General features: G+C 42.5%; 1 protein-coding gene across 3 annotated transcripts in view; it reads left to right on the plus strand.

The window, feature by feature from the left end:
• Window positions 1-25,412, plus strand: part of kif16ba (kinesin family member 16Ba) — an 82,804-nt gene that overhangs the window by 55,135 nt on the left and 2,257 nt on the right. For all 3 annotated transcript variants that reach the window (XM_036534326.1, XM_036534317.1, XM_036534309.1), the window contains 3 exons: window positions 3,681-3,803; window positions 5,314-5,403; window positions 20,216-20,299. In XM_036534326.1, the coding sequence (XP_036390219.1) occupies window positions 3,681-3,803; window positions 5,314-5,403; window positions 20,216-20,299 (297 nt within the window). The remainder of the gene's footprint in view (window positions 1-3,680; window positions 3,804-5,313; window positions 5,404-20,215; window positions 20,300-25,412) is intronic.

The raw sequence follows: 25,412 nt of genomic DNA on the forward strand, positions 1-25,412 counted from the left end.
TGCTGGAGGATTCTGTGACTGAATGCACAAGTGAGCATATTCAAGTATTTTGCCAGAGGCTGGTAGAGTTTCCTGCGGGCCTTCTGGAGCTTCAGTCTCTGCCTCCGCAGAGCTTGCTGACCCGCTTGCACAGTGTGATACCACCGGCTGTATGCTCTTACCAGCGGCTTCTAGGAATATACTGGCTCAGAGTCGCCAACGTCAAACATTCCACTCCACAGCCGGGTTGCGTCCTTTTATTTGAGTCCGTTCTGTACGCAGTGGCTGACAGTCACGAAGAAAAAAAGTTTTTAGCAGTGTTTCATAAAATACCTCTTCTGCAGATCAGGGAAATCCATGTGGGTTTTAGTGGGCAGCTGATCAGGCTCCTAGGCTCCAGAGAAGAGACCATCCTCACCATGTACACCCACAACAAGCAGCTCACCCAGGAGCTACTGCGGGCCCTGGTGAAGGTTCTGTCCCCTGCAGCAGGCGGGGAGCACTTCAGGAGCCACCCTCTGCTCCAGGGGGACCTCACGCAGCTGTCTTTGGACTGGAGATGTCATACCTCCGACCTCCTCTTACACAACAGGCTACGGGTGAGCTCCCAGTTTAAGAAGTTTCTAGCTGACCTGGTTTACCACCTCCATGCCAACATGGCAAACGACAAGCCCCCTCTGGCCGATATCCGCCTGCTCCTCTACACCAGCGTGGGCGCCGAGGTGGCCCCGTGCCCCCGCCCTGAAGCCTTTTCGCAGTTCCTCCTCACAGACACTCACGTGGGCCTGCTGCAGGAGGACGCCGTGTTCCATCCCATACCCCGCTCCGTCGCCGTGGCGCCCCGACAGGCCCAGTTTGACCGGATCGTTTTGCGGAGGCGCTCGGACATACGCTGTGTGCTGGTGGCGGACGGCGACAGCATCATCAAGCTAGAGATCGCCTTCAGAGGGGTGGACCACAGGAGTCAAACTGAGCGCAAAGCCCAGATTAGAAACGGCACAGCAGTCATCCCTCCTCTCTCGGGCTGTAATTTATTCCCCCGATCTGAAGTCTGGAAATTAACTTTCGGCTGTTCGGCAGAGGCCGCTCTCCTGATTAATCACTTGTCAGCTGTCTGATCAAGGACTCTGCAGCGCAACAACAGCCAGGCCAAAGGAATGCAGTGACTGCGATAAAGCTGAGATCATCATTTTAACGAAAACACACACGCACACACACACACACACACACACACACACACATATGCACACACACGTACCTTACTCATTAGTTCAGTTAAGAAAAATGTTAAGACCATGTTTGTCTAAGATATTGTTGGAGCTGTTTATGTGTTGATGTTATATTTGTGTTGAGTTTGTCTGTTTTATTTATGGATAATTTTGCATACATCACACAGTTAATTTAAACGCTACATGTTTTTTGGAAATATGGTTGTTTGCTGCCAGTTTTCACCTCACTCGTTCAGATGCTTAAAACCTCTCAGTTACTGTGATTTCCTATGCTGCATAAAGCACACCGTAGCTGATGAAAGCCTGAGAAAGTCAGTAAGGAGAATCTGGAAAGCAGACCTCTGATATTGAGTGAGTGTGTACATTTAATCCCTCACATTTTCAGCTATGTTCAAATATTTAGAATATTTGGGGTCTGGTTCCAAGATTGCCAGCTTTCAGGGTTTAATGTGTATCATGGAGCAAAAGACACCGTGGTGAATGAGTGGGTTGTTTTCATCCGGTCTTTTTAATTGCCTCTCACTGCAGCAGCATGTGCCTTCATTTAGCCAAATGTATCCAAACCCGAACCCATCGGTTTAGATAATCAGCCGGAGTGGATGTCTGCCTACGTAGTTTTTCCTCAACAAAGGGGCTGAATCTACAGGGCCTACTATGATTGAATCCATATTTATCACCTTAAGTCACTCTGTCCCAGAATTCTTTGCCTCTGCTTGCCCTCGTTTAATCCCTCGCAGGGTTAACGAGTACATGACACTGAAGTTAGCCCGTTAGGAAGACTATCATTGAAGTCGGTTTATGGTAATCACTCACGCTGCACGCTTATTTCCTGTGCTTCGTAGCCTGCAGCACTGAACTCACCTAATTTGAGCATGGTGTCTTAGTGGTGTTGGAGGTGGGGTTGACATTTTTAAAACGTGAACGATCAGAGTAAATTTGGCAGGTGGAGTAGCCACTGTCAGGTGGAAATCAGTGTGTGCTTTATACCGCCGCACAAAACTTTTGGTGACATTTGCTGTAGTGTTGCACAAAATGGTTTTGTAGCAGGCAGTGCCTCCACATTGACCTACAGGAGTGGTGTCTTTTTCCCCCACACTCACTGTGGCATTGACAGTGTCGGTTCTGTGGCCTTGCTTTTGAATGTACTACATAATTATGCACTGAACTAAATGTCACTAAGCACAATAGACTTAATTGGACATAAAATGTGGCTGTTCCATTTGTGGCCCTGGCAAATTTACTAGTCAATCTAAAAAAAAAAAAAAAAAAAAAAAAGGCCACAGAGATCTACCTAAATGGAAATCAAGTGGCACCCACTTCTGAGTAATGCCATTTTTAGGAGGGATTCCATGTGCTTGTATTGTTTTTATGTTTTGATAAGGATTTTAATGCCTCACTACTTTTACGGACTTCAGACTGATATGCAGCTGATACACTGCTGCAGTCATACCTTCTTGTTTGTGTGACTCTGCTCTAAACTGCCATAAGATTTTTTTTTTTTTGTCCCCCCCATTTTGTTTTGCGGAGGATTTCAATGGACAGAACAAATTTCAGAGGCTGCTGTGAAAGAAGTGATGTCCAGTGTGATTTGGACATTCACCATTATTTGCAGATGGAGGTCTCTCTTTTTCCCCTTTTGGCCAGAAATGCAGATGGAGGTCTCTTCTTTTTTTTTAGTCCTTGATATTGCTCTTGTTGGGCCTGTCATAACTGGTATTCTTACCTCTGGAATATTTGCATAGTCTCCAGAATAAAGAAATTACTTATTGTTGATGGGAGAGTATTTTTATAGCAGCAAAAAGTGAAAATAAATGTATGGGCATGATGTGCAATATGATTAATGTCTCACACTGTGACTATTGTGTGCAATAATTGTCATGTTTATGTCAAGAAATTGAAATAAAGATCATATTTATATAATCCTTTTCAATGTCCATCATGATTTTACAAGCTGTTTGCAATGCATCTTTTCTATGTATGTTTCTAAGTCGATAGGTTTGAATTATTGTCATTTCCTAAGTATTGCGTGGGTTCAGTAAGAGTTTAAATGCAGATTACCCATCAACATATGTCAGGCTAAAAGACAGGTATTTGCATAGCATTGTAGATCAAAGCTGGTGCAGAAGATATTCCTCGCGATTATGCATGCTTCATTCTGAGACTCGTAAAGTATTTAAAATATGTGTGCATGGGGTATCGAATCCTTTTCTTTCTTTAATGCACCATCATATCCCGGGTGCTATTGGGGTAAATGACTAGGTTCTCAAGTGTAATGTCATCCTCTAATGTATACTCTTGCATGAATGTTTTACTTTGATCTTTTAAAAGCGCCGAATGCCACTTCCCCACGTTGACTCCCAGTCCGAATTACACTCTTTACTCTCCCGGCTCTTCTTACTCATACTCTTTACCCTCCCCTCTCTCCCTCTCCCTCCCCCCCCTCTCCCGCTCTCCCCGTGTCATCTTTGGCAGCGGCTTGTATCCCGCTCCCTGGGACCCATCACTAACAGCCCGAAGGACCCAGTTAAAATTGGCATTCCACGATACGTTCTGCGGGGGCAGGGGAAAGATGAGCACTACGAGTTCGAAGTAAAGGTGAGCTTCGCTTCCAGGTCCTCAAGTTCTTCATGCAAGATGTATTTAAAAAAAAAAAAAAAAAAAAGAAGTGGTAATTTGCTCATCAGAACTAGTGTTAGAGCACTGGAGGCAGGTCTCTCCTTCACAATTCCTGTGCTGGATAAGTGCCACTATCCACTGCAAAAAAAGTACAGGTTGAATTGTGCAATCAGTGCCAGTTACTGATTCACAGACTGAAAGGGAGAACTGCAGCCATCCCCGCAGTATTTGAGAAATCTACTTGCTCGACTTTGGCGAAAAGCTGTACCCAGTGAAAGGGATTCTTCCCTCCCAATATACTTTTCTTGCTTGAAGACATTTTAATTAAGCGTTCGTGGCGTTGACTTTGAATCTTGTCATCTGGAGCCATTGAATTAGAAACAAAAAAGGAAAGAGTAAATGAATACGCCGCAGTGGATTACAGCAGATTTATGTTTTAATTTACTGTCACTTCTAGCTCTTTTAAATTTTGAAATTGCATGGCTGCTAATATAGCGCAAATATTGCCACAGGTTATAAATTTTTATTTCAGAATTGAAGATGCTAAATTTGCAGTTGCTGAGCCTACGAGGCTGGAGAAGAAATAATTAAACGCATAAAATAGTTTCATCTGAGTATGTAAAATACAACCCCCGTCTTACATGTTTTTATGAAAGGTATGCATTACCATGTCTTTTTGTGGCCGCGCACATTTTATTAGTTAAATTGGATCTTAGAGTGCAAGGAATTTTTTTTTTTTTTTTTTTGGTCCCGTATCATTGTCACACGAAACCGCGGAACTATGGGTGTTGCTAGAAGGTACCCTCTGACTGAACAAAAGGAAGAACATTCAATTTCAGCAATCTCTTCACAGTTTGATTTAAGCAAAGCCATTGCCTTGCCTCAGAGGGCTGTACATTCACATCTTCAGAACTGTAGAACGTAGATAAATGTAATGAAAATGGGCGAATTAGAAAAAGGTTTTAGTTAAAGTGCTGTCCAGTTGAACTCTCCTGCTACTCCATGGGAGCTGTTTTACTCAGTGTTTACTCTTCAATGGCACCTGGTCACAGTTTAGGCTATACGTTGTAAAAGAGTAGCTTCATAACATTAAAGATAGTGATTTTGTTTTACAACAAATATTTTCAAAAAGTCAAACAATGCACTTTTCTCAGTGCCTGTGTCAGCAGTTTATATTGATATTCATTTGTGTATATATATACAACTACTTTATGCTATCTTGGCTTGTGGGTGGGTCACAGCTTGATTTTACAATTTCAGCGATGTCAGATGTCAAGGATCATTTCCTTCAATAAGCCCTTGTTTTCCTCTGCTATGTGTCAATCACCGTTTTATTGTTATTATTAGAAGTAGTGTCTAAGTACACTACTTCTAATAATAACAATAAAACGGTGATTGACACGTTTACTGTACGAATGTATTACCAATGAATAAGCATTCGCTCTGTTCATGCTCATGATTCCAGTTGCATCGGCCTTTCTCTTAACAGATCACAGTCCTGGATGAAACATGGACAGTGTTTAGGAGGTACAGCCGCTTTCGGGAAATGCACAAAACGCTCAAATTGAAATATCCGGAGGTAAGACTTCGAATGATAATGCCTTAATATCGTATTGCTTGTCTCCACTGTTTGTCTCTTCTAATATTATTCCCCTCACATCTTACGACTTTTCAGTGCGTGCATTTCATAGTTTTTCCTATTTTTGCAAACGTGTTGATAATTTATAAGTTGCCCCTGTGATTAGTGGCTCAGAACAGTGAGCCTGTCACACAACTATATCGACTGAGACAGTTTCTCATTTCCTGGGAAATATTCTTCACAGAACAGCAAGTAATTCTGTTTCCCTGATCAGGCTGGGCTGCCTGAAAGAGCTAGACAGTTTCTCCCTGCATTCTATTCTCTTTGTCCTTTGGGGGGGGGGGGGGGGGGGGTGTTGTCATTGTCTCCCAGAGGATAGTGATGCTTCGTTGCATATCCACTACAGTCTCCGATTTTTTTCATGCATAGGTTTATTTATTTACTTGCTCATACATTATTTACATAGCACGTCTCATGACCCTGCCTTGCCTTTTACACGAGGAGCCCTGATGAAGGTATACAGTCAGAAATGAGGCAATAAGTGCCGTCGTAGACAAACGCCACTGTTGTCTGTGGATGTCAGTCCCTCTTGGATTTTGTAGGATGAAGGTGGGAGGCGTGAGGAATGAGGTAGGGTAAGCGAGAGGTGAAGGAGCAGACTTACAGGCAAGCACGTCCCAAATCTTCTTGGGTAAGAGTGTTCTCCCTGGGTCCTGTCGGGGCCTTGCTACAGCCCGGAGGCCAGACCAAATCCAAATGAACTGAATTACCACACGGTTACCTTTTCTCAGCAGACTGTCTGTACCAGACTTGATTTCATGAGCGAGGGTGAGGGATATCACTCCTGTCCCTATGGGCTACCTAGGTGGTTGATGTTGCTGGCTTTTAAATTGTCTTCATCACTTGCGATCAGCTGAAAAAGAAGGGGAGGGGGGTTCATTTTCGTGATGTGATTGAATGCCCCGCCACTCCACTGTGATATGAGTGCCTACATGTATTGCTCGCTTCAAGGATTTAACCAGGAGCTCACAGGCCAGGGTGAATGAGAGATTCTTGAGCCTCAAGTGACATGAAGACAGTGGATGTAGAAAGAAAAAGGGAGAGAGAAAAACATTAATAGTCCTCTTGAACGAGCTGCTTCCAAGTCCCCTTTATCACCTACACTGTGGTGCTTTGAAATGACAATGAGCAAGAAAGACTACAGACAGATTAGCAGGAGAATATTTTTTAAATGTTTACAGCACTGCTCTCTTCTGACGTGTCCTTATGACATCGCGCCACCGTGGCGCCTCCCCAGATTTCAGTGTGAGGTGTTTTTGCGAGTTTGCGAGCAGCCTGGCTTGTTTTGAACATCAGAGAACCGGCTGTTTGCGCTCCTGTTCTCTCCGTCTGTCCTTGAAGCTCCCGGGATGCTTTCGGGCGACAGCTCTGTCGTTCGCGTGCGTTATCCGATCTGACCTGAGAGCACGTACAGGATGTTCGGCGTGTGGGGGAGACATGGCTCAGTGTGAAATATGTGTGCTCGTAGCTGAAAGATGCTAGCGCAGATTGGCGCGAGACATTAGTCGAGCTGGAGCTTGACCCCAGCGTGTTGGGTAGAGCCCAGCTTTGGAGATGAGACCCCGTTTCGGTGGGGTCGAGCTGAGACTTTGTATCTGCTGCTGCAGAGGGCGAGAGGATCTCTCACTCTCCGGGTGTTGTTGGATACAGCAGGGACGGAGGATCGAAGGGGGTATCGTGAGACCTCACTAGGTCCTGTAATTCCTTTCGACAGCCGTATGATTTCAGGTGTGGGACATACTTTCTGGGATAAAGGGTTATCAGTTTCGACTTGGATTTGTATCCGCTTAAGCCTATTTTTTGGGCATGTGCCAGACAATGAACAGCTGTTGATCATCAGTGTGATCGTGCATATGTTTTGTATTTGCAGTGATATTTCTATTTACAGTCAAGTGTGTGCAGGCGTAGCCCTGTGGAATAGGTTCAAACCCTTTTATAAAATGATCAGCATCACGCACCAGCTGGGCACCCTTGGAGATGCATCCTCTGTCCCTTCAGAGTGTCTGGCAAACTGGAGGGGGGCATACCCTTTCCATGTGTTTTCAGCAAAGTGCAGGGGTGCTTTGAGGGGAGTGATTAAGCTGAGCTGACCTGTCTTGCCTTCTCCATCCTTGAGAGAGAGAGAGAGAGACTGAGGTGAAGACTTAAAATACAGAGCGAGAGAGAGAGGCACAGAAGGTAGGGTGGGGTTTTGTGAAGTGGTCTACATCAGGCTCTTACAGATGAGGTCTATTACTGAGGCCTGCAGAGTGTGTCAGTGGCCCATGACAAGGACCTCGTCTAGCCTCAGCGCCACAAGCCATTGTGGCTGCTTGCCTGAAAATGATCACTCCGTCACGAAATGTGTGTTCCTGCTTCTCTAATCCCCAAGCCCCTGCTGGTTGTGCCCCAGTTCTCAATCGTGCTGCATCAGGTAGGCTGGCCAATTATGCATGCAGCTGCTTACAAGGTAAATGATGCCTGGTCAGGTCAGTACTAATAATCTGATCATACTCCCTCACAGCTGGGTGGGTTTCTGTTGCACAATTTGTTTTTGTTGTTGTTGTTTTTAAATTCACAGATTTGGGGGGAAAAGTGCAAGGAAAAAGTACATCTCAATTAGAGATCTTTTTAATAATGTGTTGTCAGCATATCAGGTTCAACTTTGACTGCTGTGGAAGTTCCTGTTAGAAGCACGCACACACAGTGCTTTTATTGTATCACAGAAGACAGAGGAAATGTTCTGTGGCTTGTTCTGAATTGTATTATCAGCTGTTGCTGTGAAAAGCGTACCCGTTTATTTTCTTGATAATTGCCTGGATTGATGCTGACTTGTGTGACTTAAATAAATCTCTAATTCAACTTTCATTTTTGTTCTGTTTGTGCTTCGTATGTACTCCTGTTGGCCCTTGATCAGGCGTACGACTGCATTGTCCCTCCTAGGATTCTAACACGAAGCATTACAAGTCGCACTCCTGACCCAATGCTCTACATTGCGGCCTGAAGGAACGCCCATGTATTTACTAGCGCAGATACCTTTTGTAAGTCAAGACGGTATGTTTGGCTCATAAATAAAAGGAGCCTGTGTGTGCATGAGTGATGGTCGTTGTAACTGAAATTGACCCGGACAGGCACGAAGCCTCATTACCTGTAATTCAGAATGAATGAGACGTGTCACCTTCAGGCACCGGCGACACATTATCTTTGCTCTGCAGCTTTCAGGCCAGGACGTGCCGTCCTCCCTTTCCTAATCCATATTATTTCCTGGCCCTTCATTAAAATCATAAATTGACAAATGCACAAGGCGGCTAGAGGTATGCCTCCTGGCTGTGTGTCAAGGTGGGTGGAGAGAGGAGGGATACGAAGGTGTGGACATGTATCACACAGACAGTGATTGAATTAAGGCCTTTTGTACCCACAGCTGCATCAGCTTGGCTTTCCACCACTATTTTTTTTTTTTTTTTTTTTATATGCAGGCACCGTCGTCCAGTTCTGCTAAATTTCAGTTTGGCCTGATAGGACAGCACCATACAAAATGTGTCCACACATTTATGATTCGGTAGTCGGCTATTACTGAAAGGTGAAATAAGCAATAAAGCAATGAATGATAACCGAATGCTTGAAAGTACGACAAACGTCCTGAGACCAATCTGCAAACAAACGGTTAAACAGTTTTTTCCTTCTGCTGCTGGTGGATTTCCATATTTGTGACTGATGAAAGACTGAAGAAAATTAGTTGTGTTTTATGAAATGGACATGTCACCTACATTTCATGTTTGAATCCCAGGTTGGGCAATACTGCTGTACATTGAGTAAGGGCCAGTAAGATGTATTATATAAAGTTATAATCTTTAAATATTGAATTAAAATAAAAAAAAAAAAAAAAAAAAACTTGTGTAGAAAATTCATTTAATTATTTGAGTTATTATTCCACTTGTAGTGTTGAGGCAAGGAGTTATATCAATCTCAACAGGTTATAGGATATTCAAAAGACCAAATCTGGAGTCCTCTCTCCCTGTGATAACTGTGAGCTAAGAGTTTGGTTAAGGTTGTGTTCTAAAATGTCAACTCCTAGAGCACAGTATTCCCAGCACTGTAACTAGGGAATTGGTTTCAGCTTTGGTTTTGGTGGAGACTGGTGCCAAGTTTCAGCCAAGTTTCCCCAGGGCTCCAATGCAGGTAGTAACCAAGCATAGTTGTGATTAGTTTATTGCATCAGTGATGGAAGGCTACAGATGGTATGACTGATCACTTATTGACCGATCGCATACTGACAGTTAAATGGCTCAGTTTGTAAGGAAACTGCTGCCTGTAATTCTGCTTCAAAATTTTTGCATGTCAGTGTATGTAGCAGGGCACATGGACATGTTGATGTGAAGCAACCTGATAGGTCAGAGGCGTGTGGAAATAAAGGTGTAGGGTAATTTTCACTTACAAGGTTTCTTTGCTATAGCTATATATTTTGTTTGTCTTTTTTTTGTTTTTAATCTAATGTTTGAAGCATCTGGTGTTTTATTGGAAAGATACTGATCTGAAATCACATTGTGAGTCTGACTTAGATCAAAAATGTTGTGATTAAAAACCAAGGTTTTGCCGATTTGATGGCAAAAACAATATTAAATCATTTACGATATATGAAGAATTAGAGGTTAGAATATGCTTCAGTCTGGTGTTGAGCAGAACCAAATTTGGCACAGCAAGAACTTGTTTGTCTTTGTTAAAACTATTTGCAAAGTGACAACTGAAAAGGATGTAAATCCTTTGTAGTTTTACTGCCACATAATGAATTTGCAAAATAAAATATGTATGTGCAGTGCAATATGGAGCTGATTATTTTTACCTAAAGCAGTGAGGGGTGAGCTGGCACCACCCCAAAAGCATATGCAAATTGAATACTTAGAAAATTATAATTAAATACAAATCTCTCACAGCTTAGCACTACTGCCAAGGCTGTCAATTTCATGGTAGTCACTGTTAAAATGTAAATTACTCTGCCGCTTTGAAAGATTTATGGTTGCTCGTTCATTACTTTTTCTTGATATGTGTATTTAACACCCTCATGCCTGTTGGAAAAGCAGAATGCAAAATAAAGAAGTTGCAGTCCTTTCTCATCAAACTACAAACAGCTTAGGTAATGGTTATTCAACAGTAATTTCCTGCCATTTACTTAGTAATAACAAGTCAACAGTTGTCTCTCATGGTTCTACAATTATGTCCATTTATTTTGTGAAATGTCCTACCTCTTTGGTCAGTTTTTCTTGTTAATGGGGCATAAGACCAGGCAGCCATTGACTGCTTTGTTTTAAAGTCTTAAAAGAAATTGGTACAACCTAATGTGACTTCATTCACTGTGTGTGTTTGCCTCTCCGTCTTTGTCAGAACCATGAGTTTTTCTTTATGGATGTTTTGCTATTCCAGCACAATTAATAATCATCAAAGAATCAGCATTCACACCAGATTTAGGCTTTGTGACTTCGAGCAGCTCGGACGTAGCCCATCTGTTCAGCTCTCATAGTTAAAGTGAGTGTCTTGAGAATGCACTGTACAACAAGGCCACTGGGCTTTGGGCTGAGAGGTGTAGTTCACCAAGGCAGTTTATTTACAGTGCACAACTTTGTACCACCTGTTTTTTTAAGAGGTAAGCAGGTGCTAAGTGTGAATCTCAAAAATGTAAAAACATGCAAGTGAGGTGCATAAAAAACGCTCAGCTCCCTTAAGTCTGAATCAGCCCCTAACTGCATTAGCCGCAAAATGTTTGAAGAACATAGAGATTACACCTTTGTAATTTGTCAACCAGTGCTGTCACTTTTTATGGTCTTGTTTTAAGCATTGAACTTTGAACAAAAAATGTTTACATCAGAACTTGCTGCACTGAAGAAAGCCCCCCCCCCCCCCCCCGCCACAAATGGCAGACCAATTTTATATTACTGCAAGTTAAAAACACACACAATACTCTCTCACGCATAGTGGAATAAATGCTATTTTTGACCCATAAAGCTTATTTTTTCATTTGTTTGAATGATTACCACAGCTAAAAAATGAAAACAGAATTGCAGTTTGGGAATAGCTGTCTAAAATCTGAAGTGCCTCTCTTTATCATAGTTTGAAAAAGCATTTTTTTGGTATCAACAATGACTGACATTGCTTGCAAGTGAAAAGTGAACACACATCTCCTCCAATCTCTAATTTCTGGATCGCTTACTGTTAAAAACCGTTCAAAAATGACTTTCAATTTACTTATCGTTGTACCTTGTGCTCATTCTTGCCAGTGCTTCATTTGATGCATTCATTTAAATACGACCTTGGTTGACCATTCACCAGCAGTACAGGTGTACTAAGCTAACGTTGTGTATAACATGGTTAAATAAGAAGGTGTTCTTGTAAATCAGTTAATTAAAACCAGTGACTCATGGGCAGATGACTGATTTGCTTTATGGTACATTCTGAATATGTATTATGTTTGTTCATGCTTACACAGAATGCCTCATGAATTCTGCACTGCACTAACAAGCATTCTTGTTTACATGGCCATCATTTTATGCTGATCTAGACATGGCCCAGTAGGTGTGCAAAATTAAATCCTTACTTGACAATGCTGTAAATTCATATGCTAAATGTGTTTTGCGGTGATTTTAGTCTGAAGCCAGGTGAGTCTAAACCAGCTCAAATGTGAAATTTGTGTGTTGGCCAGAAGTTTAAGTAAGCAAAGTCTGGGCTCTGTGTTGATTTAATAAATACTAAATAATTGCAGTAGCTCCATAATATTTACTGAATTTGTCAAACTTAAGAACTTACTTTTCAGGCTTGATTCTGTCCTCTGGAAGTCACATGTTTTAATTTGAACAGCTTCAAATTTTCAATGTGTGTAGCTAGTTGTACATAAATTCTCAGATCCTCAGACTTTTTGTTCATAATCATTGTCCTGCTTTCTGAGAGCCTTCGTACAAAGACACATTTGAAATTAAGTTTCCGCTCCTCTGACAGATCTTTCAACAAACAAATGGTCCAGTGTTTCACAAACCTTTGTAATTTGGTAGGTTTTTTACTCGTTTGTATCATTTCACTTTAATGGAACTCCGATGCATGACCGCAGAAACTATGTTTATCAAATCCTCAGATGGAATTTATCTGGGCAGCACCTTAAAGGGACCCACACGATGCATTGCCGAATGTCACCCATGTCTTTGAGCAAGTCATTTTCGAATGCCTGTCCTGGGGCCAGACAAATTTCACTGCCCTTTTGAGAGAGATATTGTCACACGCTGTCATTTTAAAATTGGAATAAGATCCCTTTTTTTTTTTTTTTTGGTTTCCATATTATTTTGGACTTTCCATGTGCTAGATTAGCATTTGCAGGAACTGAGAGACATTCGCCACCCGGAATTGTGACAGGTTTCACAAGCGCGGTTTTGTTTGTGCCCGAGGGGACGTGGCTCACCATCTGTTGATACCAGGCCTGAACCCAGAAGATTTTAGTTTAAAGTGCTACTGCCGCTTTTGACTCCACACTTTCTTTAGCTGAACTTTCTAGTATTTTGAAATGGCAGATGGATGGGAACATGGGCATTAAAAAAAAGAAAAATCTCCACAAAGGCTGCTGACCTCATTCGGATTGTTTGTTCGAATAGATAGGCCATACCTTTTAAGCAGCTTAATTAAATTCTGATGGGTGCGGTGTCTGCAAAATAATGCTAGTACGGTACCAGTAACTGGTATTCTGGTGGAAATATATAGACATATTTATGCAAGGGAATATTTCAGATGGATCAGAGTATTAGGGTGCTTTTTTTCCCCCTCAAGTTCTGAACATATGTAATTTATTTACAACCCATAATGAAAAGAGAAAAAAATGCCATGCTTGATTAAATATAAGGAGAAGGCCGTAGAATAAATGTAGAGGATCTCATTGAGTACCATCCTATTAATTCGTTGTGCATTGCCCTCAAAATCAAAAAGAATATCTGTTCTGTGGCATTCAAGGGGTTCTGCGAGCAGTGGTGCGAGGAACAAAACATTATAAATGAATGTGTGTGTGTGTGTGTGTGTGTGTGTGTGTGTGTGTGTGTGTGTAATGTGTAACATGTCACATCATTCTTTCATTATCGAGATTGATTTTGTGCAAGTGCAAATAGCGTGAATGCAGACAGTAAGTGGACGGCATTATGCACTGAGTAAAACTGTAGGAGCAGGTAGCTGTGCAGAGCACATATCCATAATATGCATTTAAACGATACACATTTACCCCATGTGTTGCCACGGAAAAATGCATTTTTAACAGGACCAGCTGCATGTTATGCAGTAAAGGGCTTCCCCTTTACTGAATAACACACAATTAACCATTATGCAATCATAGGGACAATAAACTGGTGTAGGAAGCACAATGTTTGGTCTGTTTTCCCAGTCTAATTTACTTAATTGTCTTTTGAACGCTTGTATAGGCTGTTATTCCTTCTCCAGCTAGCAATTTATTGTAGATTAGCAGAAAGTAGGAAGGAGTAGTGAGTAAATGCTGGAATTTTAAAGTCTACACTATATACAGTCCCTAAGAATCATACTGTGTGCTTGCAATATACTGGTAATAAAAATAAATTAAAAGATTGCTGTAGCAAGAGAAATTTCCTCAGGAAAATGTAGGCAGATGCTGCTATACCAGGCAAGTATCCCCTGAGGGAAAGTAAAAAAAAAAAAATTGAGAAATGTTTGAATTGTTTTGCATCACCTGTGGAAAAGTTTATCCAGTCTGACCTAGAAAGAAATTTAAAAAAGTCGGGGTCAGGGCATTGCGGAGGTTCACAGTGTGGGAGAAACTGACGGGTCGAAAATAAAACAAGTCTGTAACGTCTTTGTTGGGTCCTTGAAGGGCCTGCCCCTCTTGTCTCTTTGAACATGTAGCAAAACAAAGTTGAGACGGAGGGCATTGAGTCTTGAGCGGTCTCAAACCAAAGTTGCCGACCCTACCATCCACTGGCAACCCCTCCACCTACACACAACGGCATTAATCTGGAAGCAACTTTTGGCTTTTGGTTTTAAGGTCAAGTGTATCGATGCCAAAAACTCTAACCCTTTTTATTAAGCACCGAGTGCAATAGCTCGTCTGTATTATTGACCACGCTGTGTGCAGATGAAAATGGAGAGTCGTGCTGCCAGTAACAGGCCTCCAAATGCCTCGGCTTTTGCCCACGGCTGTGTCTTTCCTCGTGTGTGCTGATCTTTTCCCTTTCTTCCTGCCCGTTCAAGGCGCCCTGCCAGCTGCACCTCTCTCATGGGTCCTCTGTGGGCTTTTGCTCCCCGCGCCTTTGTGCTCCACAGCAAGGCAGTGGTGACATTTTCCATTGTCTGGTGTCAGGATTTCTAGCCCCCCTTGTGAAACCACTGCTTTACGCTCACATTATGGCAAAGTTAGCAGACTTTATTCAAATCCATTTTAGTCTGTGTCTGAGGCAATATAACAGAGACTGGTCTGTTTCTACATTGAGGCTAATGCTTTGGTAAAGGTCAGCCCATTGCAAATGAGTGTTTGTATGTGATAAGGTACATTAGTCCTACAATAATTATATGATTGTTGAGTAAAGAATATTTGCTATAGCAAGTTCTCATCACCACGAAATTGTTTTAAACATACTATACATTGAATGTTTATTTCTCTTGTATATGTTCATAAATGTAGCTGCATGCGGTACACATTTGTGTTTTCTGGAACACGTGGACTCTTAACAAGATTAACATGTGCACCATCACAGTGCCCTGTCCAGTCAGACATTTTTGCTCTATAAGCAGGGCGGGCTTAAATGATTTTTGATTCTACCATACGATGCCGATCACAATGTGTCTGAGTAAGTGGGTTGCTATTAACTAAGGTTGTTAAATGTACACCTACAATATAAGATATTTTCTTGATGTTTCAGCATTAAATTTTGTGAAATGGACTGTGTAATATGACTTCTGGAGATATGAGCATAATGTTAATTGTGTTGCTTTTTTCAGACACACAAAGGATCTGCCACCTAGTGCACTTTTAGGATATTCTCTGCTTTTCAAGATGTTGTGCTCCAAGCCAAGAGGTTGAAAAATACTTTTATAGTTAGTTTTCTCTGAGTTTGTCATTTTTGGACATAGTTTTTATAGAGTGTGTAGCCTGATGTGTATGTGTAGTGTGATCAGCTATATGCAGTTTCTCTTATACCTTCATGTAACCTTATGGCTCCTTCTAGTTTAAGATGGTAAATGATTAGGTGTCCTCTGTATGTGAAATGTCACCATTACTGTTCTAGTGAAGAAAAACATACTTTTTGTTATCTTGTTGTTGCTATGGTTACTGAAATTGATATTGTGATCCTTTTGATGTTGCTTATGAGGCAAATCCAGATTTACTGGAGTGCTCAGGTTCATGATTCAAGAGAATGAAAGCTATTATTTCCAAGATGTGTTTAACAGGGGCAGTGTGTGGGTTTGGTACATTTCAGAGCTGGTATGGTAATATGAGAAAAAGTTTCCTTTTAGTAAGGTGTATCTGGAAGAAAAGAATTTTGTCCTTCTTGAGCTTGCTGAAAATGAGATGATGTTTAGGTATCAGTCAGCAAATGGCTTGGAGAAATATTTCCACATAAATTTGAGGCTAATTCGCATCTTGTATTTAATACAGTAGCTTTGACATGATATCAGAATTTTTTTCTCTCCATGATTGGCTCCTTTCCCATTGTGTTTACTTTTTTTTTTTTTTTTTTACTCTGCAAAATTGTCCAAGTTCACTAGTATGAATTCAAACACCATTAATAAAAATTGGATTTTGACTAAGGCAACTTGTTAGGCAGTGTGTGTCCCGCGCTGTATTCACATTGGTATGAAATGACTTATGTTGGGCTGTACAGGGGACTCCAACATGCACTGGCCTTCAGGATCTTCACCAGCAGCACCCTCACCCCAAAATAAATAGATAAATAATTATAAATAAATAGAATTAAAAAAAAAAAAAAAAAAAAAACTTTCACATCAGGAGGGAAGACAGTCGCTGTTGCGATGAGATCTGGAATGTTCATGTTGTAGAAGAACAGTTTTTCGTTTTTTTTTTTTTTGCTTTCTTTGCTCTGCCTCTAGCGGCAGCACTGTGGCATTAATCAAACCACTGCGGGCGTCGCGGGGTTATAAATTGCACAGGAAACGGCATGATTAGTTTGCAACAGATTTCTTCTCAGCCACATCTGTAGCAACATATTTATTCAGATGGCTTTTGTATGGGAGCCATTATCTTGCTTTATACACTCCATTTGTTGAGTGGAATGCTGTTCTGAGCATTTGTTCTGACCTGTTGTGAGATTTTTCAGAAATCGCATTTGGGTTTAAGGGGCTCATTTAAACAGGTACGACTATTGCTGCAGTGGTACTGGTGGTGACAGTGTAATTTAGTTTACTTCTAAATTCGTTGCTGTAGTCAGTCAGTTCAGTGATATTGTCTCTGGTTCCTCCATCTAGACTGAAGGTATGCTGTGTAAATACATTCTTGTGATACAATGCAAAAAATCTGTAATATGTAAATGCATTCTTTTAAGCCTTGCGTGGCCATTTTTTAACATAGAAGGAAAAAGGAAAAAGAATTTATACCCAAAGGATCACCCTCCACTTTGTGATCAAGGTCCCTGAAGTTAAATGAGTACTGTCATTAAAGCAAATTTGCTGACCAATTGCACGTCAAGCCAGTCGCTTTGATGATTTATCGGCAAACAACTGCCGCCCTAATCAACAGGAGCCCATTCTCAGCCCTCCGCATTATGTGAGCAAACAGTTGTTGTGTCGTTAAGTACATTTGCCAGGGTAAATGGATCGCAGGAAAGCGCTGTGGCTCGCGGAGAGTGAGATGTCAGCGGGGTGCACGGGAGGGTATTTATAGGAGGCGAACAGGTGCGCCGCGTGGGGCGCGGTGCTGGCTGTAAGGAGGGAGGCAGCAGGGCGCGGCGGAGCAGCGCTGGGAGACTGCAGCGGCGTAGCTTGTTTCCAGTTTAATGACACGCCACGCCGGCTTCACCGCGGGAACCACTCCGAGCGTTCCCGCATCGGTTTCCCCTCTCTTCCCTCTGCGTTCCTCCACACGAACACGGGTGAGAGAGCGCGAACCTCCACATGTCAAGAAGGGGAGGAAAATGGACCGGCTCGTCACCTGAGATTACAGGCGTCTGTTTAAGCGGGCAGGCGTAAATGCGTATGCATGTATAAAACAGAGCCGTACAGATGTAGGTCCCAATAACAACGTCCGTTGCCCCATGCCGCTTGTTTTTGGTTTGTCAGTTACCTGTCTGAACAATTGTGCAGTCTGGAAATGTCAAAAGTAGCCCATTATCCGTTTTGTCAGCGGGAGGTTCATTTTTCAGCTTGAACGAATACTTGCATATGCTCTTAGTCTGGGTAGAGGGCCTTTCAGTGCTGTGTAGCGTGTTTTGATGAAAGTGCCGGCCACCTGAAAACTATGAACAGTCGTGCAGAGTGCGGGGCTCTCAACCATAATTTACTGGTAATTGAGAGCTTTAAATGCATATACAGAATACTTGAAAAATTTTATCTGTCCTTTGTAGTGCTTGTAATGGGATGTGGGGGGGCGGGGGGGGGGTACAGATTGCAGATTATAAGTATACCATGTTTTCATCATAGTTCCATTTCAGTGTGAACCACCTTGTGTAGGGCCAAAGGTTCTGAGGTGGTGCAATGTAGCAGGGGCACAGTGTAGCATAGCATCTTTTTCTGCACATTACAGGAGTTATGGTACTACTTTTTAGGTGTACAGTAACTATATTATGAGGATTTATAATGATAATGAATACAAGGAAGCATTTCAGAGGATGGCTCATGACACTCATGACAAGCTAACATGCGTTTATTGCTAAACTTAATTTTGTGTCCATTGCATCATTGCTAACAATTCAACTGAAATGACACATTATCTTGTAGAGAGTCTCATTATTTGCAGAACAATCCTATCTAAGGTTGCATCTTTGACAAAGCATTTCTCACTGCAGATGGGGCAGGAGGCCTTATCAGGGAAATTCCATCGACAGTTTCAATACTGAAAACAAAATAATACCATACTTGTCAAATCTTGGCAAAGTAAAACTGAAATCAGATTCCATCTTTATTTTTCCTATGATTGATGTGCTCCTGGAAGAGCGTCTTTTTTGTGTCAGTTTAAACAAACATTGAAAGACATTATGTAATAGATGTGTCACATCTGACGATTTTCTCCTGGGACACAAATCCGTGAAGATGCTTTATATCTGTCAACAGCAGAGATCTCTAAAGTAAAGCAAGTTTGTCAGTACCGCTCCAATGTTTTTGTGTAGAAGGGGTCATTCAGGTTAGCTCAAGAACTACAGTGTCACCCAGTCATTTTGGCTGTTCTTCATCAAGCTTCTCCATCTCTTTAAGAAGATATTTCTTGTTGAACAGATCATACAGCACTGCCTTTATGGAGAGGACCCTGCTTTCCATGTCTTTCTAGAGTTAAAACTGACAATTTTTGTGGTGCAGCCTGGTCAGAACTTATTCATTCTTCTCCCCTCCAGTACATATGAAATAAATATACCGTTGGGGAATGTAACATTACTAATATGCCATTTTATGTGTTTCCTTAGGTTTTTTTTTTTTTTTTTTTTTTCCTCCCTTCAAATGACTATTACAGTGTATGTCATTGTGATATTTCTTTTTTTGTGTTCATTTTCATTCTTTCAGATCAGTATATAGTCTGTGTCCTCCATATAAATATGTAGCGGGAAAGGAAAGATTGGATATTCATGGAATCACTGCTTGTCATACCTAGTGGACTTCAGTGGGTTCTGTGGTGATGTGCTCAGTCCTCTCTGTTAGCCACGGGGCTACTCCAGTTGTCTTTATGTTGTGGTATTATGGAGTACTATATGCAGGTCGCAAAATGTCACCTTCCAGTCATCTGGATTTGTCTAAAAAAAGATTCCAGTGGGTGTGTTTGCTGATGCTTTTTCACCATGGTCATTTTTGTAGATCCTAGATATACATAAGGGGATGGTGGTGCTTGAAAGGATCATTATTGCAGAGATTAATACAGAGCTTTGCATTTTTGTCCACTGTCTGACATGCTGATTCATGGTGATTGTTTATTTTCTTATCTGCTGCTTGAAACACACTACCATTCTAAATAGTTTTCATCTCAGTGATATTTCAAGTGCTACCTTTTTCCCCACTCGAGTTCCAGCTTCAGTCACTCAACCTGCAAAGTACAAGCTCCCATCATTTATACGTGCATTTCATTCCTCCTACTCTTTCTCAAATGCACATCTGCCTGTGATTATGACGCCATGTGTCTTCTGGCTTAATGAATTCATTAAGAAAAGGAGTGAACCCGACTAAATTGTTCATGAAAATTGAGCGTCAAGACAGCATCCCGATAAGGCCTCTCTCAGCCTAAAGCAAAGTCGTTTCCTCACAGTTAAAGATAATGCTCCGCTTGAATTCCTGTTCCTTTTTTTTTTTTTTTGATCTCCCGCTCCTTTCAAAGTCCTGTCAGCGGGGGTGGCAGAGCGTGAAGGGACCTGACCGCAGCGCTCACCCCTCTCTCTGCTGTGATGGAGTGATTCAGCCCGAGGAACCAACACCGCGCCGAACGCCTGCTGCCACCCCCCCTCTCTCTCCCCCAGCTCCCCCTCCCCTACCAACCACCAGCACCACCAATGCCTTTTCTCGGAGTCAAGGTTGCATCTCCCTTTACATTTTTTGACAAATGGCACTGATGTTATCTCTTGATCTCTTGTTCTAGCTCGCCACCTTGGACTTCCCTCCAAAAAAACTGTTTGGAAATAGAGATGAGAGGATGGTGGCTGAAAGACGGACTCACTTGGAGGTACGTGCCGCTCCCCAATAAAGTTTGGATGTAATGGCTTGTCTCCAGTCCACCCTCAAAGGAGACAAGCCAGTTGCTTCAGGGAGGGGGTCACCACCTTGTGTGTGTCACCTGAGCATTGTTCTGAGGCTGTGACAGAGGGTGGCAGTATTGAGCTGCAGATCCACACACCAAGATAATCATCTCTCTCTCCCTCCCCTCAAAGGGCCTTTATTCTGCCACAGTGGCACCTGCCTCTTCAGCTGTATGAAACCAGAAGCTTCTGTCTCAGCTCTCACTTCCAGATTTTGATAAATAACATTCTCGCTCACAAAACTGTTGCTGCTTCATCGACCGTTATAGTGGCAAGACAATGCATAAATATTCTTGCTCAGTGCCATAGTAACATCACTAGAAGTATGTGAATGATCTGCCTCTGTTCTTTCTTTGGCATAACCAGTTGCTTTCATCACCCAGAACCCCTCTGCTTTTTGAAATATAGTAAGCGTCGACTTCAATAGCACAGTTTAAGCCTGACTAATATTTAATTTAGCTAATACCAGCTGGTGGTCTTGTGGTTTTGGTTTAAGACTGTAATGACGTAGGTTGTCATGCAACATGGAAAAATCCCTTTTCCCGTTACTTGATCATAAATAGTTTATAACGAGCAAATGTGTGAAAGGCACGCATTTGCTCCGTAAGGAAGGGGGCTCACAGACAGACACCTGCATACACCTCCCAACCCAGCATCCCAGGGATGTTCAGCCTTAAGGGTCTCGGTGGTTGCACGCAGGGGTTAATAATTCCACCGATGAACGGTGACGGCTGTCCGGGCTCAGCGCTTGGCAAGGCAACAGGAAGTAACTGGGCTGGGAGCGCTTCCCTTGACAGCCTCAGAGTCTCTGGATCATTAATTAATACAGCGCCGAGTGTGAAGGCAATCAATTCCAGCCTAACACGACACGCACCCGCTCCCCAGCTCCGCTGACCGAGACGGAGGAGGCGGAGGCAGCCGCGCCTGTACGCTCCCCGGTCCAATTTAGCTCGCTTTTAATTGCCTCCAACAGTTTTAATTGTTGGAAATGTCAAATGGCAAACATCCAGAATATCTGAAAAGAAAATAATCTCTGCTTCATCTCATTAGTATCTTTTTTTTTTTTTTTTTCCCCTCCTCTTTTCGGTTCATGTTTTATGTATCAATTTATTTATTTATTCATTCAAACACTGCAGGCTGGTTTGATTGAAATGCCACTTTCATTAAATGCATCTGTGTATGCGAGTAATCTGTTTGAGACCCCCCCCCCCCCCCCCCCTCCTCGTCCTCACCCCATCCTCGCTGCTGCGAACGCACAGTGGCTGAGGGTCCTGACTCTGTCGGCGAGTGGCAGGTGGTGCCCGGCGTTCCGGCTGGCTCTTCCCGGCGACGGCCGCCGCCGGACCGTGTCGCCGCGGCCGGAGACCCAGCACTTCATGCTGGAGGATTACCGCGGGCCGGAGGGGTGCGTGTGGCGCATACGGGACCAGCCAAGCATGGCCGGAGTCTCTAACCAATGCTACCAGCAGCTGGGCTCTCCCTTCACACTCGGCGATCTCGCAGTCACATTGACCCCTGTGACCAAGGCGTGGGTACGATGGGTGTCTTTTTTTTTTTTTTATGAAGACAACTCCACAAAACGAGTACCCCACGCTGCTTGCATTCTCCACCCCTCCGTCTGCCCTGTTTGCACTGTTGTTTTTTATCATTATTTTCTCCACCTAAGCAGCTGCAGGTAATAACCAATGTGTTATTGACCTCATGTCTCACGGAGGGTTGCCTAGTGAGTATCCCTGTATTAATTTTCAGCTCCAAGGTACTGTGTTTGTCATTGACAGCAGGGTAGTGGGAGAAAAAAGCAATTTTGACTGGAAGAGCGGTTAGCCTGTGTGTGTGTCGGTGTGTGTTTGCCTGCTTTAGTGGTCACCATAGATGTTGCTGCGGCCTTGCTGGGTACACATTTTCACTCTGTCTAGGGGCTGTGTGTTTGTGGATTGATGTCCACTGGAGGTTAGAGAGACAACATGCAACCAACCACATGCTAGGCTCTTTCAGATAAGTACTGGAAAGGTGAGAGGGGCTGGGGTGGATTCTGTCCTCTCGAGTCTTACCTAGCCGAGAAAAATAAGATCAAAAGCATAGGCTACTGGTCTAGTGGTAATGGATATTGCAGTCTAGTCCACCTCTCGAGGTCAGGGTACCTCATAAAGGTTATTGTACAAGTATACAGTACCCTCACTGTTTTTAAGGAATGCTTTTAAAAGCTTTTTCCTTTAAGATTCACCTGCATGGGCCTGAATGCATGTCCCCCATATCGAAAGTGCAATGGATAAGGGCTTTGAGTGAAGGTGAGACACTCAGCTTCTCCTGCACCCAGGGCCATCATGTGTGAAGATAGCACTGCGCAGATAAAAGATGAAATGAAATAATAGCCCAGCGAGCGATTAATGAGTATATAAGCGTAAAGGAAATATCAGATGACGGACTCGATGTTAATTAAAATGTCATACCGCTTCTGGCTCAAGGAAATGTATTCTGGAATATAAAAGTCATCCTTTAATTAATTCATACTTGTATTTTGAAATTGAATGACTCAATCAAATAGGAAGAGCTGATAAGAACATTACATAAAAGAAAGAAAAAAAAAAAAAAAACTTCTCCACTCCACTGAAAATAAATCTAAGAGAACATCAAGTCACAAATCCTCTGAAAGCAGGCTGATGACATCAAATCAAATGACAGTGAGTACACAGCCAGGACTAGCATGTCCCCCCACTGAACTTGAAATTACTTGTTTTAGACATAGAACACCATAACTGCTGTTGAATCCATAGCTGCCTATGACTAGACTAGCCTGCATAAACTGGTGAGTTGATTTTTACCCGGGTTTACAGACTGCGGACATGGGTGTCTGGTTCCACCCCCACTCACCCCCCCCCCCCCCATATCATCCTTTTGCTGGGGATCAGCCTTCCCCCTTGAGTGATTTTGCCGAAATAAGCTGGATCCTAACAAGCGACTCAAAGCAGGGTGACGAGTGTCAGCCGCAGCAATGGCCGGGTGTCACACCCCGTTATGGTGCACAACAGTCTGCTGCTGTCGCTCCCCACTCCTTGGGGGGAAACCGGAGGCTTTGGCCATTGTCCAAAGATGGCTTCCGACATGGCTTATAGCGGGGTGGCTGGCGGAGGAAATAATGGATGAGTTTTCCCGCTCTCTCTTTCTGAGGATTATTTAAGTGGCCAGGGAAACGGATTAGTGAAAAGGCAGGGTGTTCGATTTGTAACCATCAGCCCATGGAGTGACAGATGGTGAAATCCAGCTTTTGGTGGGTGTGTGTGGGGGAGGGGGGGGGGGGGGGTTGATGGAACTTTCACCTGTTGTGGAACCATATAGAATTGGCTAACCACATGGGATAGCTATAGATACACTGAACCGAACTGAAAGGTAGTAACTCAGATAGAGGAAGATGGAAAGACCATCACATGGGTGCACCAGGAGTGGTATGAGACAGTTGGTGTGATAGGTGTTGTTGAAAATCCAACATGAGAGCTTATTTGTGAAACTAGGAATTCTGATACAAGGTAGGCATTTCCCTTTTTAAAAAAAAAAAATAAAAAATAAAACTTTAGTGAATGAAGACTGGCTTTGAACATGCAAATATGCAATAACTTATTGATATACATCTGCACGGGGTTGTGTTCCTATAATTCTAAATGGAATAGGCTTCAAGGTTATAGTTGTATAGCCATAATTTTTGTTTCATTTTACGTCTGTCCTAGTCTGTTTCTGTAACCGTCAACGGTGATGTGGAGCTTAATTGGAAGAAAAGAGGCAGAGATGTCTGTGAGTGATTTTCAATCTGCCGATGGCAGCCGCTTCCTGTGACTCCCCATTCCAATTTAAGCCTCTAAAAAAAAAAGCGATTAAAAAAAACCAAAACAAACAGCAAAAGAAACAGGGGAGATAAATCAAGCAATTAGCTGTGAATGGCACACGGGTTGTCCATTTCCTTGATTATTTAGGGCACTATATTGATTTAATTATTTATTTTTTAACCCATTCTGTCTGTGTTTGCAGAAAAACCATTGCTTCCTGTGTCGGGAAGGATTTGGGGAAAAAAGGGCTTTTGGCTTAATTGCAGTCATAGTTGTCAGCTCCCTTGGATCATTAACACCTCTGCAGGTTCTCATATTTGAGAACGACGCTAAATTAATCATAGAAATAAATTAATTGCGTCATATCTCACGTAATTAAGCGCCTGGAAATTTTAGTGCCGACATGTTTTCCCTCCATTTTCTGTATCCTTACAGGATTCATTGTTTTCTGTTTCAGTGTAACTTGGTTGCGTCCGAGTAGCTGTAAAGCTATCATGGTGGCAGTTGTTTCACCCTTTACTTAGTGTGCAGTGTTTTGAGCATAATGAATGGGAATGGACCTAAGGAAATTAAATCAGAATTTGCAGTATTGCATTTACCAGAGAATGTTTAATAAATGGTCTACATTTCCATGCAATTTGCCAACCCCGTAAACAATCTATTTGCCTCTGAACTGCAATTTATTAGGATCCAGACTTTAGTATTAGAAACCAGTGGCAATAACGTAATTAGATGTGAAGTGTAGGATTACTTTGCTGCCCCCCCCCCCCCCCAACTTAACTTTTTTTCACCCTCTGCCACTTTTAGAAGCTTAAAAATTCTCTGAAATATCACAGGTTCATCCCACTGTCGTTATTTTATCTATTACATTAGTTTTAGCTTATGATATTGGATAAAAATTCTGGGGAAGGCCACAAGCATAAAGCAAGGTTCAGTTACATGTGAATTGTACAGTCCCCACATTGGCTCCTCATTACAAGCAGTGCAGATGCCACAACTGAGGCATGCTACTTTAAGTGTTGTTGGAGTTTTTGACTTCATACGAAATGTATTATTCTTCAATGATCGTAACAGAAGGAGTCCAGAGAACGCATTGCACTCTGCTGTCAATTAACTATATATCTCTTGAGTGTTTCTTCAGATGTACGGTAATGTCCGCTTAATATGTGCAGAGTGAAGGATACTTGTGTTTACAATGCAGTTCTGTTGTTCAGCTTTCACA

Source organism: Megalops cyprinoides, chromosome 1, assembly GCF_013368585.1.
Source record: "Megalops cyprinoides isolate fMegCyp1 chromosome 1, fMegCyp1.pri, whole genome shotgun sequence".
Lineage (NCBI taxonomy): Eukaryota > Metazoa > Chordata > Actinopteri > Elopiformes > Megalopidae > Megalops > Megalops cyprinoides.